Raw genomic sequence first — 15,682 nt, 5'->3', positions numbered from 1 at the left:
AAGGAGGAAGGAAGGAGGGAAGGAAGGAAGGAAAGAAGGGAGGATGGAGGGAGGGAGAAAGGAATAGAGGTAGGGAGGAAGAAGGAAGGAAGGGAGGGAAGGAGGAAGGAAAGGAGGGAGGGAGGAAGGAAGGAAAGGAGGGAGGAAAGAAGGAGGGAAGGAAAGGAGAGAGGAAGGAAGGAAAGAAGGGAGGAAGGAAGGTAAGAAGGACAGAGGAAAGAAGGGAGGAAATGAGGGAGGATGGAAGGAAGAGAGGAAGGAAGAAGGAAGGAAGGAATGGAGGAAGGAATGGAGGAAGGAGGGAGGAAGGAAGGAAGAGATGAAGGAATAAGGAAGGAAGGAGGGAAGGAAGGATGGAGGGAGGGAGGGAGAAAGGTAAAGAGGTAGGGAGGAAGGAAGGTAAGAAGGACAGAGGAAATAAGGGAGGAAGGGAGGAAGGAAGGAAGGGAGAAGGGAGGGAAGGAAAGAAAGAGAGAAGGAGGGAGGGATGATAGTAGGAAGGGAGAAAAGGAAAGAAGGAAGGAAGGAAGGACGAAGGAAGGAAGGAACAGTCAAAACAGACGGGGTCAATTTGACCCGGGACGACGACAGGAAGGTTAACTTGAGTTTTTCCACTTTATGCTACTCTGTACTTTAACTCCACTATATTTATATCCAATACTATAACATATCGTGTTTGGCAGAAACCTTTTCTCTCCATATTTTGTCATTTTTATGTATTCTTTATGTTTGTCTCTGAGTATTACGAATATTTAGCCAATGAAAAATGTTTGTGAAAAGAGTTTGTGACTATATCTTGTTACTCGACTGGAACCATTGCAGTTTTAACTTCCTGAAAAGTAATAGTTTCAGACATGCTAGGTTTATTATATAATAGTATAAATACTGATAAAGGTCATTCTGCTGCATAATGAATACTTTTACATTTAATATTTCAAGTTGTTCTTCATAAAATAACTCAGTACTTCTTCCACCACTGTTATACTATACACTATACCCTTAACCCTCCTGTTGTCCTTGAGTCAAGGAAGGAAGGGAGGAAGAAGGAAGGAAAGGAGGGAGGGAGGAAGGAAGAAGGAAAGAAGGAGGGAAGGAAGGAAGGAAAGGAGGGAGGAAGGAAAGAGGGAAGGAAGGAAGGAAGGAAGGATGGAAGGATGGAAGGAAGGAAGGAAGGAAGGAAAGGAGGGAGGGAGGAAGGAAGGAAAAGAGGTAGGGAGGAAGGAAGGTAAGAAGGACAGAGGAAAGAAGGGAGGAAGGGAGGGAGGAAGGAAGGAAGGAGGGAAGGAAAGAAAGAGAGAAGGAGTGAGGGAGGATAGAAGGAAGGAAAGGTGGGAGGAAGGAAGGAAAGAAGGGAGGATGGAGGAAGGGAGAAAGGAATAGAGGTAGGGAGGAAGGAAGGTAAGAAGGACAGAGGAAAGAAGGGAGGAAGGGAGGGAGGATAGAAGGAAGGGAGGAAAGGAAAGAATGTAAAATGACTCAGTACTTCTTCCACCACAGTTATACTATACACTATACTTATATATTATTATTATTATAAATACATACAGTCAATAATTCAGATCCTTGCTAGATGAAAGTGAGAAAAATAAGATTTCCAACCTTCCTTCCTTCCTTCTTTTCTTTCCTCCCTTCCTTCCTCCCTCCTTTCCTTCCATCCTTCCTTCCTCCCTCCTTCCTCCATCCCCCTTCCTTCTTCCTCCCTTCCTTCCTTCATCGTAAATGTGTTTGCTTTTAACCACTTGAAAGGAAAAAGTGTAATTAATTTTCAATGAATTCTTCAGTAAGTTTCACCGTTTATTTGTAATAATCAGCAGATGAAAATGTTATTATGCCATTATACAGATAATTACAAAGCTTCAAACATTACCATGCTGCAGGTGAACTCTACTGTATAATAAGGCATGCAAAAAAAAAAAAAAGAAGAAGAAGAAAACATTGCATAGGGGCTGGAATGACATCACACAGTATCAAACAAGGTCCTTCATCTTCTTCCCTTTACAGGAGCAGCAGCGAGGGGGGGTGGGGGGTGGTGGTGGGGCAGAGGGGACAAAAAGAGGGTCAAACTAACAAAATGCATGTACAGTTAATAAGAGGAGGGGAAAAAAAGAAGAAAAGAACAGCAACAAACAAAGAAAGACAGGATGAAGAGATAAAGAGAAGATGAAAGGATGGCAGGACTCTTCAGAGGAGAAACATGTAAACGTGACACCAACAAAAAAAAAAAGAAGTGCACTGCAAACACGGCTATAGTGTTGTGTTGGGTAATAACATTCATCATTCATGGCTATACATTTAAAAAGAAGAAAAAAAAGCCTCAACGACGCCCCCTGCCTGTGACAGAAAGTAACAACAGTCTTCATCAAACCGTCTTCTTCTTCTTCTTCTCTCACCAGAGCAAACGCAGTATATAGTTATTTCTCTTCATGTATAAATATCTTCTTCTTCTGTTCTTCCATATTTCATGGTGTTTGTCAGTTTGCCTACAGATTTAAGGGTAGGTGGGGGCAGGAGGACCACCACCACCACCACCACCTGCTGCTGCTCCTGCTGCTGCTGCTGGAGCGCTACAGGAAGCAGCTCCTGCCTCGGGTTGGCTGAGGAGGCGCTGCGTCTCGCTGACCTGCGAGTCTGGACTCTCTTCCTCGGAGCTGGACGGGACGTAGAGACCCAGAACCTCCTGCACCTTCAGGGGAAGCTCCTGAGGGGGAGGTGGAGGAGAAGGTGGGGAACAAAGAGAACTGTCAAATTGAAGCACTATGCATGTCTAAAGTGTGTGTTTAAATGTTTTATTAATCCTCTCTAATCATTATTTTATAGTCCAGGAGAACATTTTATAAGATATGAAGAATGCAACATGTTTGAATGTGATTTTTAAAAGTAAATACAGGTCATATTTTTACATTAGCATGCACATAAACTGCATTTTTATTTCCATTTTTGTATATTTTGGGTCCAGCTAATGAAAAAGTGTATGTTTTTTTTTTTTTTTTTACAGCTCTAAAGTGTAAAAATGGGTCTAATTTTTAAACATGTGATTAGTTGTTATTGCAGTGGAGCATGAGTTAAACCATAAAAAAGGATTCTGTGAAATAATGAAATGAATTATTACAAGTATTATACATGATAAATATGTTATTGTAGTTGATTTGATTTGAACATGAAATAGAAACTTTACACATGGACATAAAACCAGATATTTAATTAAATCTGAATGAAAGAAAATGCAGTACTTAATTAATTTGCACAAACACATCAACACTCAAATGTGCGTTAGTGTGCATAAACTCTGTTCTTACATAAGATAAAATCCCAAATAAGAAAATATGAGTTGATGTCTAAATCATTGTGAAAACTGCTTAAGTGGGTTTTTAAGAAGAACTTCCTCCTTAAGAGTGTTTGTTGAATGTTTCCATTTATGAACGTGTTTCACTTCTTGTTACTTTAGTCGGATGTTTCAGCTTCATTGTGTAAAAATGACGTGTGTGCAGTTTGACACTTGAAGACTATTTTTATATTTATGTGCTGAAGGAGGAAAGTTTCTGTCTGTGCTCAGTGAAGATCTGAGTTAAAGGAGCCGACGTACCAGTATTCAGCTTAAAGAGAACAGACTTTATAATGAAGAAGAGAACTCTGTGTTTTTAATAAAGGAGGAGGAGATGAAGTATTATTAATATATTAAAACATGTCTGGAAATGATCTGTAAGACTTATAATGGATACGACTAAAACATCAGGGGTCTAAAGAAAGTCTAGAGTAATGATTTCCTTTTCCTCCATCCCTCTTTCCTCCCTTCCTTCCTTTCTTTCCTCTTTTCCTCCATCCCTCTTTCCTCCCTTCCTTTATTCTTTCCTCCCTTCCTTCCTTCCTTTCTTTCCTCCGTCCATCCCTCCTTCCTCCTTTCCTCCCTTCCTTCTTTCCTTTCTTTCCTTTCTCCCTTCTTGTCTTCCTTCCTTCCATCCTCCCTTCTTGTCTTCCTTCCTTTCCTTCCTTACTTTCTTCCTCTTTTCCTCCATCCTTTCTTTCTTTCTTTCTTTCCTTTCTTCCTTCCTTCCTTCCTTCCTTCCTTCCTTGACCTGAGGACAACAGGTCAACAGATGACTAAAACATCAGGGGTCTAAATAAAGTCTAGAGTAATGATTCCCTTTTCCTCCATCCCTCTTTCCTCCCTTCCTTCCTTCTTTCCTCCCTTCCTTCCTTCTTTCCTTTCTTTCCTTCCTCCCTTCTTGTCTTCCTTCCTTCCATCCTCCCTTCTTGTCTTCCTTCCTTTCCTTCCTTACTTTCTTCCTCTTTTCCTCCATCCTTTCTTTCTTTCTTTCTTTCTTTCCTTCTTTCCTTTCTTCCTTCCTTCCTTCCTTCCTTGACCTGAGGACAACAGGTCAACAGATGACTAAAACATCAGGGGTCTAAATAAAGTCTAGAGTAATGATTCCCTTTTCCTCCATCCCTCCTTCCTCCCTTTCTTCCTTCTTTCCTCCCTTCTTGTCTTCCTTCCTTCCATCCTCCCTTCTTTCCTTCCTTCCTCTCTCCTTTCCTTCCTTCCTTCCTTCCTTCCTCCTTTCCTTCCTTCTTCCTTCCATCCTCCCTCCTTTCCTTTCCTTCCTCCCTCCCTCCCTTCCTTTATTATTTCCTCCCTTCCTTCCTTTCTTCCCTTCCTCTTTTCCTCCCTCCCTTCCTTCCTTCTTTCCTCCCTTCCTTCCTTTCTTTCCTTCCTATTTTCCTCCATCCCTCCTTCCTTCTTTCCTCCCTTCCTTCCTTCTTTCCTTTCTTTCCATCCTCCTTTCTTGTCTTCCTTCCTTTCCTTCTGTACTTTCTTCCTCTTTTCCTTCATCCTTTCTTTCTTTCTTTCTTTCCTTCCTTCCTTCTTTCTTCCTTCCTTCCTTCCTTCCTTCCTTCCTTGACCTGAGGATAACATGAGGGTTAACTAATTTGAATGAAAACTACAAGACCACACATCTGGACAAAGGGTGACTCCAGTTGTTTCCTGTAACTTTATATTCTCCTGTGTTTATCCTTCTTACTCTATTTTAGCTAAATTTTATTTCTGATGTAACACTTTTAATCATATTTAAATATCTTTTTCTTTTGCCATGTGTTGCTTTAACAGTCTGTCTTGATGCATTTAAGTTTTCAGTAAAGCACTTTGAATCGCCTTGTTGCTGAAATATGCTACAGCAGTAAATAAATCTGCCTTTTCTTTGCCATGAAGCACTTCTTACTTCTTACTTCTCACTTCTCACTTCTTACTTCTTACCTTACACTGAACCAGCTGCAGGTAGATGGCCTCAGCTCCACGTAGGACACTCTGCAGGTCCAACCTCATCGTCAGTTCATTAATGTGCTGCAGAAACATAAGATCACGATGAAGAAACGACTCCGCAGATTTAAAAATAAACAAGTATGGTTTCAGACAGTCACTTCATTCCTCTCTCACTTTCAGTATAGTATTGAAGTCGTGGTCTGAGCCGATGAGCTCTCCTCTCTGAGACTGGAGGATGGAGCAGGCAATCAGCAGGTGGAAGTTGTCACATGGTCGACGAGTCCAGAGAACCTGAGGAAGGAAACAGGAAGTTACAAAATGAAAAAGAAAGAGAAGGAATACTAGCACGATACTCTGACTTTATGGTAGGTGTCTCAGATCTGAGGAGACGGTCGACTGGTTAAACCCCCGAGTCAGAACCTCCAGAAACAGCGTGAAGCGTGAAGGCAGATGGCCAAACCACCTAGAGCTGGTTCTGCTTCAGGTTTCTTCTCATTAAAGGGGAGTTTTTACTTGTTGCCGTCACCCAGTGAGCTACAATCTTAAATCAAAGCCACTTTAAACACCAAATTAAACACTCTGCTGTCCTCTTAGTTTCTTTGTTGTTCTTCTGTTTTCTTCGTTGCATTAAGGCAAACTTAAACTGTGTATTAAGGCATTATAACTAAATTTATAGTTAATTACTTGCCTTAACTTTTACTATTCAGTGATTTCCTTTAAAAAAGTTGTCCATTCTTTCAATTTGCACTGACTTAAAAAAAAGTTTTTCCTTTTTAAATGTTTCTAATGTTTTATGTAACAATGCCTGCACAATATATATATATCGACATCATATTGATATCATGATATGAGACTAAATATTGTCTTAGATCATAATATCCTCATATATTTTGCCCTTTTCTTGTTTTAAAGGCTGAATTACAGTAAAGTGATGCAATTTTCTGAACTCACCCGACTGTTGTAGCTCTTCTATTATCTGCCTTTAACCACTTATTTATTATATCCACATTAATGATGATTATTAATCAAAAATCTCATTGGGTACATATTATGTGAAAGCACCAATATTGTTGCAATATGGATATAGAGATATTTGATTTTGTCCATTTTGCCCAACTCTATATGTAACACACACTGAATGACTTTTTCTGAGATATGTCATAATGAAGATAACAGTTTCACAATTACTGTTAACTAACTTCTTTTTTTGTTGCATAAAGTGTTTTTCTTCAGTTATATAACCAAAGATGGAGTTTAACCCCGTCCAGGTTTAAATGCAGTGAGATCGCAGGTTTATCTCACTGACTTACTTCAGCTGTTTAAACAAATCGCTATTATAAAAATATCCGTGTTAAATATGCAGTGTAGCAGCAGTCGTGCACTCGCCTCCCACAGAATGAGGATGTCCTCGAAGGAAAACTCTCTCTTAAACCAGATGAGCAGCCAGCGGAAACAGAAGCACAGAGAGCCGCTGTCCTGAGAGTCTGACGGACAAGAAGAAGAAGAAGAAGAAGACAAATGAGCTCCTAAAATAAAAGTAATATCAAGAGTTGAAGCACATTTTACTACTTTGTGTTGAACCTGGCAATCCACATCTTCCATTTAACCACTTCTTTTCATTTAGCAGTAATTTCCACATGTGTGCACATCACCTGCAGATGTATATACGTTTATACATAATCATTCATAGACTCTAAACTCAATCTAATGGTTGCTTTATATATACCAGCCCCTCATTTGCTTTATTTTCTTTCTGTCCTACTTTCCGTTGCATTATCCTAATAACATTTGCAAGGAGAGCAAAGCTTTCCCTCAGGGCTCCTTTAGGTTTATTTTAATCTAATCCAGTCAGATTGGATGAATATTAGCTGACTAACCCAGGAAGTCACATAGCTCCGGGTCCAGAGCCTTCAGCAGGATACTGAGCTGAAGGAGCTGCTGCTTCATGGCCTCCTGAGACTCTTCAAAGTTCTGGTGCTGCAGAGAGAGAGAGAGAGAGAGAGAGGGAGACGGAGGGAGGGAGAGAGGGAGAGAGAGGAAGGGAGAGGGAGAGAGAGAGAGAGAGAGAGAGAGAGAGAGAATGAGGGGGAGAGAGAGAGGGGGGAGGGAGAGAGAGAGGGAGAGAGAGCGAGTGAGAGGGAGAGAGAGAGGGAGAGGGGGAGGGAAAGAAAGAGAGGGAGGAAGAAAGAGAGGGAGAGAGAGGGAGGGAGAGAGAGAGAGAGGGGGGGGGAGAGAGAGGGAGGGAGAGGGAGGGAGAGGGAGAGAGAGAGAGAGAGAGAGAGAGAGAGAGAGAGAGAGAGAGAGAGAGAGATAGAGAGGGAGAGAGAGAGAGAGAGAGAGAGAGGGAGAGAGAGAGAGAGGGAGGGAGAGAGAAAATGAGGAAATAAAGTCAGTAACCTTCTGTCCTGCAAACTGAAGATATATAAAAATGTCTCCACTTTATAAAAATGGTGCAACTCATGAGTCACACTTTCTTACACAAAGATCTCACTGACTGACGTTTAAAACACAATTAAGCTGCTGCAAATTTAATTTTCATTTAAACCAGAACCACACAGGAGCTGTTTAACCTGCCACACAAAGCAAGGAACAGTCAAACTAGCATTAAACTTTGAGTTTTAACGTTGCTGCTGAGCTTTAGACCTCGTCATTCACCGCTGCGCAGCGTCTGATCGAGCATGAGAGGAACAAACAAAGCTAAAATGTTCAAAGGCAACGGATGACTGCTCTGGATAATGAGAGATGTTTCTACTAACCAACAGGTCCATGAAGCCTGTCAGACACCAGAAGGACTCCACTTCATTCTGGGTGACGAACAGCAGAGGGGCCAGGAGGTCACTCATCCCCTGCACATAACCTGTGTGGAGGGAAGAGGAAAAATCATCATCACAGATAAGTCTTATGATTAAAAAAAACATACGAAACCTTTTACACTGTTTTTATCTACAAACGTGCTCAGAATAATAATTTGTGTCTAATCCAGGCGGGGAGTTCTGGTCCTCTGAAATGAGGCCAATGCGGAAGTAACTTTCAAGTACTTGTGAGCCCAAAAGACACCTGATGCTCTTGTTTCAGCGACTAAGAAACCAGTTTTAAAACCTGTTCAACTGGGATTAACATAACAGCCAAATGGGGTTTAAGACCATAAGGTAACTCATTGTTCCACATGGGATTTTAACCATATCTAAAATGACAAGATATGGTCTGTAATAGCAGGTGAATTTGAGTCATAACTCAGTCAAATCTTAACACACACAGACATGAAACACATACTGTTACTTAAACTGTCTGAGGATCTAATTATCTCAAATGACCATCATCAATAAATCTCCATAAATCCACTTAGGGAAATGCTAGATGAAGACGCTTAAGAAGTTTTTTTTCATTATTAGATAATCCAGTAATAGCTGTCAGTTTTCTATATATGACTACACTGCAAAGAGGAAGTGCTAATAGCGAATTCAGCATTTTTGATGGCAATAAATACAAGGCGGAAAAGAGAACAGCTGACATTACAACAGCTTATTACATGAGCTTTTACGGAGTGTTTCTCTCCTGATGCTGTTTTATTTTTTCCTCCTTTCATATTGGCTCCCAAAATAGGCCTAAATGTCAATATAAGTGTGTTTTCTGACTGTCAGATTGGCAAAAAACGTTTTTAATTTACTCAATTTTCACATAAAAGTCAGAATAAAAAAAGACAAGCAGCTCCTCCTGCAGAATAAACTCAAGACATTCACTTGTTTTTAACTGGTGGACGCTGCTTCAGACTGGATTTAAATTACAGGAAGAGCTACGAGTTCACTAAAAAAACAGGAGGTCATTACAGCTGTAATTACTTCTGGAGGAGAGAGGGGGGAAATTACCCACATACACACTCCAGACTGGATTAAAGTCATCCCACCTCCCCTAGAGAAATAAATCCAGCCCTAATGTGACAATCAATTCTAGAAAGTGAGATTTGTGCTTCTTATTTGTCTTCATAGTGAAACTTTGGTGGTAAAAACATACCGAGATCAAAGTTATACATGCAGTAGGTCATCAGCACATCGTGGAGCAGAGTCAGTCCTGGGTTGTCGTTCCCAGAGAAGAACGTGTTGTTCCTGTCCGTCCTGCTGACGTCTCTTTCTGTCACAACAGAACAAAGACAGTTTAACTTCAAACATCTACTCCCCTCGAAGGCAGCTGACCGACATAATGAACAGATCTGCTGTTATCTGACGGACTGCGGGACCGACCTATCAGGCTGCGGTATCCTCTGAGGAGGGAGTTCCTCATCTCCTGCTCTTCGCTCACCGACTTCCACTGCACCTTCATTCTGAAGTACTCGTCCCTGTAGAGAGGAAAGCTGGTTACCTTAAAGGACAGGCTTGTTTTTGCATGCTCAGATCCTTCCTGCTGTTCATACTGGCCATAAAGAGATCCTGTCATTATTTGCTCCCAGTGTAAGTGATGAGTGAAGGAGACAAAATCCACATGTAAAGATATATTTCATTGTTTATCTGAAGCTGAAATGAGACTTAAGCCATCTGAGTTAGTCATATTAAGTGCATATCTTATAAAGCTGCAGTTTATAGCTGCAACATTTTAGTATGAAATTCCTTCTTTGTGTTAGTAGCTCAACGTGTAAACACTATCAGAGGAGACAAGGAGGAAATTTTACACTAAAACTTAGTTAGTAAGTTATTTAGTTAGTAAGTTATTTAGTTAGAGGGAGAGAGGGAGAGAGAGAGAGCGAGAGTTAGTTAGTTAGTAACTTTATTGCCCATATCGTCTAAAATTATCTTCGGTTTCACCATAACATCTTTTATTTCTCTCTTTCTATCTTTCTGTACTTTGTCTTTATTATTAGTGTGGGGTGTGTGTGTGTGTGTGTGTGTGTGGGGGGGGGGGGGTTAATTGTATGTTTTAATGTTTCTCAAATTGCATGTTTTTCTGTTTTATGTAAAAGCACATTGAGTTGCCATTGTGTATGAAATGCACTATATAAATAAAATTGCCTTGCCTTGCCTTGCCATAACTGACAATAAAGGACAATGAGGAAGTCCAATTAAAAGCAAAATCACATCCAGAAACAACAGAATCTAAAATACATAAATATAGTAGAAAATTCAGACACTAAAAATAGAGGAGGGGTAGAGTTTTGTGAAATTTCCAGTAGTCTATGTATCCTAATTGCATTTAAGCTCAGCATGGAAACACTATGAGAGGGAATTTTATACTAAAACTTAGTTTGTTAGTTAGTGAGGAACTTTATTTACTCCGTTGTCTAAAATGATCTTTGGTTTCACCCTCAATGACAATATAACACAATGGCTAAGTCAACTGACAGAGATATTAAGAGACAGTATCTGGTGTTTCCTCACTGCAGATTTGAGTTATGATAGCGTTTCAACAGTTCCTGTTTTTATTGAGCCTTTCATGTTCGGTCTTGTTTGTATGTTTGTTTTTGTGTTACAGTATCATGTCAGGAAGTGCTATACAAATAAAGTCTGACTGATTAACTGATTGATGTAAAAATGAATAAATACAATAGAAAATCTAGTGCAATAAAAAATGAGAGGAGGGGTACGTTTTGGTGAAATTTGCAGTAGTCTGTGTATCCTAATTGTATTTGGAAGGAGAAAGACTGCAACACTGGGAGGAACCACCTTGATTTGATTACCTCAGACTACTGGAGCCTCACACTGTGACGTCTGTGTTGTTAGGGTTATTTAAGTTATCTCATCTTGCACTTTGGACTTTGACCTTCTGTCATTATTATGCCTTGTAGAGACGTACTGTATGGTGAATCTGATGATAAACAAGTTCCATTGGAGACACATTAGAAAATGGATTTCTTAATGGCCAGTAAGACACAGCAAGCAAAAACCCTTTCAATATCTCTTAAAGAGGAGTAGAGAAAGGATGCAAAGTAGTATGAACACTAACGTTTTGACCCGTAGAATGGCTTCCCTGTCTTTGGCGGTGCTGTTCCACGGATAAAAGCCCAGGAGGAACTTCCAGGCCTCCTTTCTTAGCGATGGTGTGATACCCTGCCATAAAAAAAAACACACATCATGTTGAAAGAGGTAAACAGGAGGTGCTTTCCACATATGACTTATAGTGCATTTTTTAAAGGGTTATTTCCATCTTGCTGACTTGTTGCTCTATTATAATGTTGTTACTGTTGTTTGCCCACTGTTGGTTCATTTCAGTATGTCTTTCTCTGTACAAGCCCTTTGTAACTATGTTAATAAAGGTGCAATACAAATATCATTATTATTATTAGGGCCCGAGCGCTGACCACCGATATGCACGGTGGGGTGAGGGCCCGTTCACCGCTGCTTGCAGCTTTAATTATTATTATTATATTACTGTCCTACCCCTCTGAACACAAGGTCTTTAATCTTCTCTGGGTCCTTCACTAGCCCCTCAGGGTCCAAAAACACGTCCAATTTATCCAGAGGTGGCCCCCTCATTACATCTGGTCTGGGGCCGAGCTCCACACCCTTAAAGGAAAGACATGAAAAAAACGTTACCATACAAATTGATGTCTGTTTAATCATGCATTTTCTATATTATACACCACTATTACTACTACATCTTGTTTTGATCTCTTACACAGGTTATGAGCTCAAAGCCAGGCTCGTCATCAGCCTGGGGGGGCAAATTAGGATCCTGACCAGAACGTAGGTGGAACGGGGAATCCGGAGGCCGAATGGCAGCCCTGAAGAAATTTGTGACTTTGGAGAATCCACCGAATGTAGTGGCATAGGGGTCTTGGATAAATCTCTGTTTAGAGAGAGAGAGAGAGAGAGAGAGAGAGAGAGAGAGAGAGAGAGAGAGAGAGAGAGAGAGAGAGAGAGCGAGAGAGCGAGAGAGAGAGAGAGAGAGCGAGAGAGAGAGAGAGAGAGAGAGAGAGAGGGGGACAGAATTACAAAACAAGAGCAGATGTAGAAGAGTAGTGAGTGTTTTATGACTTTATTGATCGCGAGCCAGGGTTGGAGATCAGTGAGTAATCAGCATTGACAAACAAGCTGCAGATAAACATTTTATAATCAATATGTACTCTGAGTTCACTGTGTTTTTGTTAAGAGCACCATTGCCCCTTCTTTCAAATGCATCAAACGTGATTTAATTCCATCTTCCTTAATCTTACCGAGACGAGATCAGAGCCTCCATCATCGAGCAGCTGCAGCTTGTCGAAGGACTGAGACAGAGCGCCGGAGTCATGAGGGTAGGCGAGGAAGAGACGCCCGTCAACTGGTGACCTGGTGATAACAAACGGAGCCGTGTGATATTTTTTTTCCAGTCATGTGACATGTAAACAAAGATGACAGCAGCAGCCCCCGTCTCTGACACTGAAGCATCAGCTGTTTCATGACAGGAACAGCTGCTGGAGTTAGAATTAGGTTGGTGACACCTACTGGTCCAGGATGATGTAACGTTGCAGGGCCCTCAGCAGCTCTCTGGTTCCTCCTCTGTGGAAGTGCAGCGGAGGCAGAGGGTGGCCTCCTCTACTAGTCAACACCAGGAAGTTTCGACCCAAAGACCACCGGGCCCTCCGGAGAGAGTACAGCTCTGAGAGAGGCAGCGAGAACGACCACTGATCTGCAAGAGAAACACTTACTTTCACACGTCGTTTCTTAATAAAAGTAACTGGTCGCCCCAAATGACAGAAATGTAAACTGCACCTGAATCTTTGACGGGGACGTGTTCACGATCTTTCTTCACGGTGCTGATAACAGCCCAATCTGGCTCGTACCCAGGGTCAAAGTTTGTCACCTCCTCCCCTCCCTCTCCATCCTAAATAACATGAAATTGGGATTATATCTGCTTTTAGAAAACAATAGTCTTCATCATGTCATGTGTCTCAAACATGATTACTGACCTTTTTGGCGTAGAGTACAGCAGGAGCACAGCGACCTTCATCTTCCAGCGGACTCCATTCTAAAGCTGGCAACCCAGCCTGAAACAAAAAGTACAATTAACAATCCCAGAACTTCCTTTTTTGTCTATTTTAACAGCCGTGACTCACACAGATTTGCTTACCCGCTCCACAATCCGGATGAACCCTGGGATGGTGGTGTCCTGGTTGCTCCTCTTGGCATTTGTGTGCAGGTATACACCTTCCTTCTCAAATATTAGCTGAGGGGTAAGAAACCAGACATAAATACACAACAGTCATGATATAAGCTCCAACAATTAACAATTAAATTCATTTTGGGACACTTTTTTAGGAGAAGAAAAGTCCCAATTCTCCAGATTCCAGCTTTACAAATTATTATTATTATTATTATTAAATCTACAAATCCTCACAATTGAGAAGCTGGATCCAGGGAATGTTATAAGTATAGCTTAATGTGCTACTTAAACAATTAATCCATTATCAAAATAGCTGCAGATTCATTTTGGGACTAGATCTTACTTCCCAGATTGGCTCTGGCCTGTCATAATGATGTTATATGACTTAAATGCTACCTGATCTATTTAATAAAATCAGCTCAGCTTCATGTTACAATACAAACTGTTAGAATAAACAAGATAGTCATGTGCACATCCATAAAACATAAATGAGGTAGATGCTGGATGCAAAAAACTATCGAACGAATTAATAATGTGAGCACACTGATGAGATATCTGCACACTGAATAAGTCGACTGACACAATAAGAAGCTTTTGGAGCAGGAAACTTATTGGATTCACTCCTTTTAACACTTTGTCCCCTTGTTGATAACACAATGACTCTGATATGAAACCCTTCTTTTAGGTAAATCATTACAGCTGTTTCTAGTACCTCTAACAGATATAGTCTTAGTCCAGGTCTATATACTATAAAACATATTTATCCTGTCTTATTTCTTCTAGGATCTCTATGCATGCATGAATCTCATATTCCTATTAGTCTGATTCTTTTTTACTCTATCTTGGAAATGTTTTACTGATAATAAACCCCACAGTGTCTTGTTAACCTATCATCCATCCATTCTATTACTACTCTATACATGAACTTTAACATATTTTTTGTTCTTCATATGATATTGTCGTCTTGACACATGTGATTTGACGTCTGTAGTGTGTCACTGGTCATTTGACTGGATATTTCTGCCTCGTTTCCTTTCTTGTGGACATTTGTCTGACCTTCAATTGCTCAAAACGTTGCAAATAATAAAGTTAAAATAATAAAAAATGAGCGTATTCAGTGTGTGATTACTCCTATCTATCTACTACATTAACTGTGACATTGACGATCAGATTAATCACAAGTATAATAATAAGTATCAACTATCAAGTGGTCGTTGCAGGTAAGTGAGACCACATAACAAAGAGCTGATAAATTGACAAGAAGCACATCACATGATTACAGCCAACATCTGGTCTGTCAGGTCACTCAGTAGGTGACTCAACCAAATACCACAAAGAAAAGATAAAAACCCCTGCGGCTGACTTCACTCTGATGAAATAGTATCGACTGAGACCATCTGCAAATGATAATATCTATATAATGTAGCTATCATCTAGTTACACACCATAATGTGACATCTTTTATCCATTAAAATGACAGCATGTTGTTAAATAGGCAACTTTAAACACACGATGTAAACCATGACTAGCCAAATATCTTAACATTAGCTGACGCTGGCAATAAACTGGAGTGTGGTTCAGCCCCTAAATAACACTACAAGTGAGGAGAAAGTGCACGAATAGAATTACGGAAAGTAAAATATGTTTAAAAACGTTTATAATACCTTGTAATCTTGCGCGTTTTGCTCCATTACTTCGCCTCTCTGGTTTTTCCAAAACAAACGTTACGCCACACTTCCTGTTCACACAAGACCCGCCCCCCTCCAGGAGTGACGTCACGTGACCAGCGAGAGCCAATCCGATTACTCCTCAATAACTAATAATAATGATAAGGTCTTAATAATACACTTTAAATTACCCTTAAACAAGTTTTATATTCACTTATTACTATTGTAGTATGATAGTTTCTCCTCCAGTTTGGTCGCTTTGAGTTACATTTTAAATATGGAAAGATTAACATGATGTCCAGAGGTGGAAATAACTAAGTACATTTATTTAATTACTGCACTCAAGGGCAATTTAGAGGTACTTGAACTTTACTTGAGTATTAACATTTCAGAGGGAAATATTGTACGTTCTACTCCACTACATTTATTTGACAGCTTTAGTTACTTTTCAGATGAAGATTGACACAATGGATAATATAACAAGCTTTTAAAATACAACACATTGTTATAGATGAGCCCAGTGGTTTCCAACCTTTACAAAAAGCAGTGTGTAGTCAGGCTCACATTTCAGATATCTATGAGTTGTTAACAGCTCCACCAAATAATGCTTTAAACTTCCCTTTAAACTTCTCACATGGTTTCATTTCAATAAATGTTCCAATAAATCTAAAAATGAGAGAAAAAGTCCAAA

The 15,682-nt window shown here is 40.3% G+C and overlaps 1 protein-coding gene across 1 annotated transcript; it reads right to left on the bottom strand.

The window, feature by feature from the left end:
* Positions 1-1,752: 1,752 nt before the first annotated feature.
* tbc1d17 (TBC1 domain family, member 17) lies at positions 1,753-15,032 on the bottom strand. Its single transcript, XM_053338492.1, has 17 exons — positions 14,989-15,032; positions 13,292-13,387; positions 13,131-13,208; positions 12,934-13,045; positions 12,667-12,850; positions 12,399-12,510; positions 11,861-12,031; positions 11,623-11,748; positions 11,189-11,292; positions 9,496-9,590; positions 9,269-9,385; positions 8,014-8,114; positions 7,135-7,234; positions 6,644-6,741; positions 5,432-5,548; positions 5,252-5,338; positions 1,753-2,698 (listed from the first exon to the last, which is right to left on the bottom strand). The coding sequence occupies exons 1-17, from the start codon at positions 15,013-15,015 to the stop codon at positions 2,489-2,491; spliced, it is 1,935 nt and encodes a 644-aa protein (XP_053194467.1). The 5' UTR covers positions 15,016-15,032; the 3' UTR covers positions 1,753-2,488.
* Between the last annotated feature and the right edge of the window lie 650 nt (positions 15,033-15,682).

The sequence above is a fragment of the Scomber japonicus genome, chromosome 18, assembly GCF_027409825.1.
Source record: "Scomber japonicus isolate fScoJap1 chromosome 18, fScoJap1.pri, whole genome shotgun sequence".
In the NCBI taxonomy this organism is placed as follows: Eukaryota; Metazoa; Chordata; class Actinopteri; order Scombriformes; family Scombridae; genus Scomber; species Scomber japonicus.
Note: the sequence above shows the minus strand (reverse complement) of the source record. Positions and strands in the feature narration are given on the sequence as shown.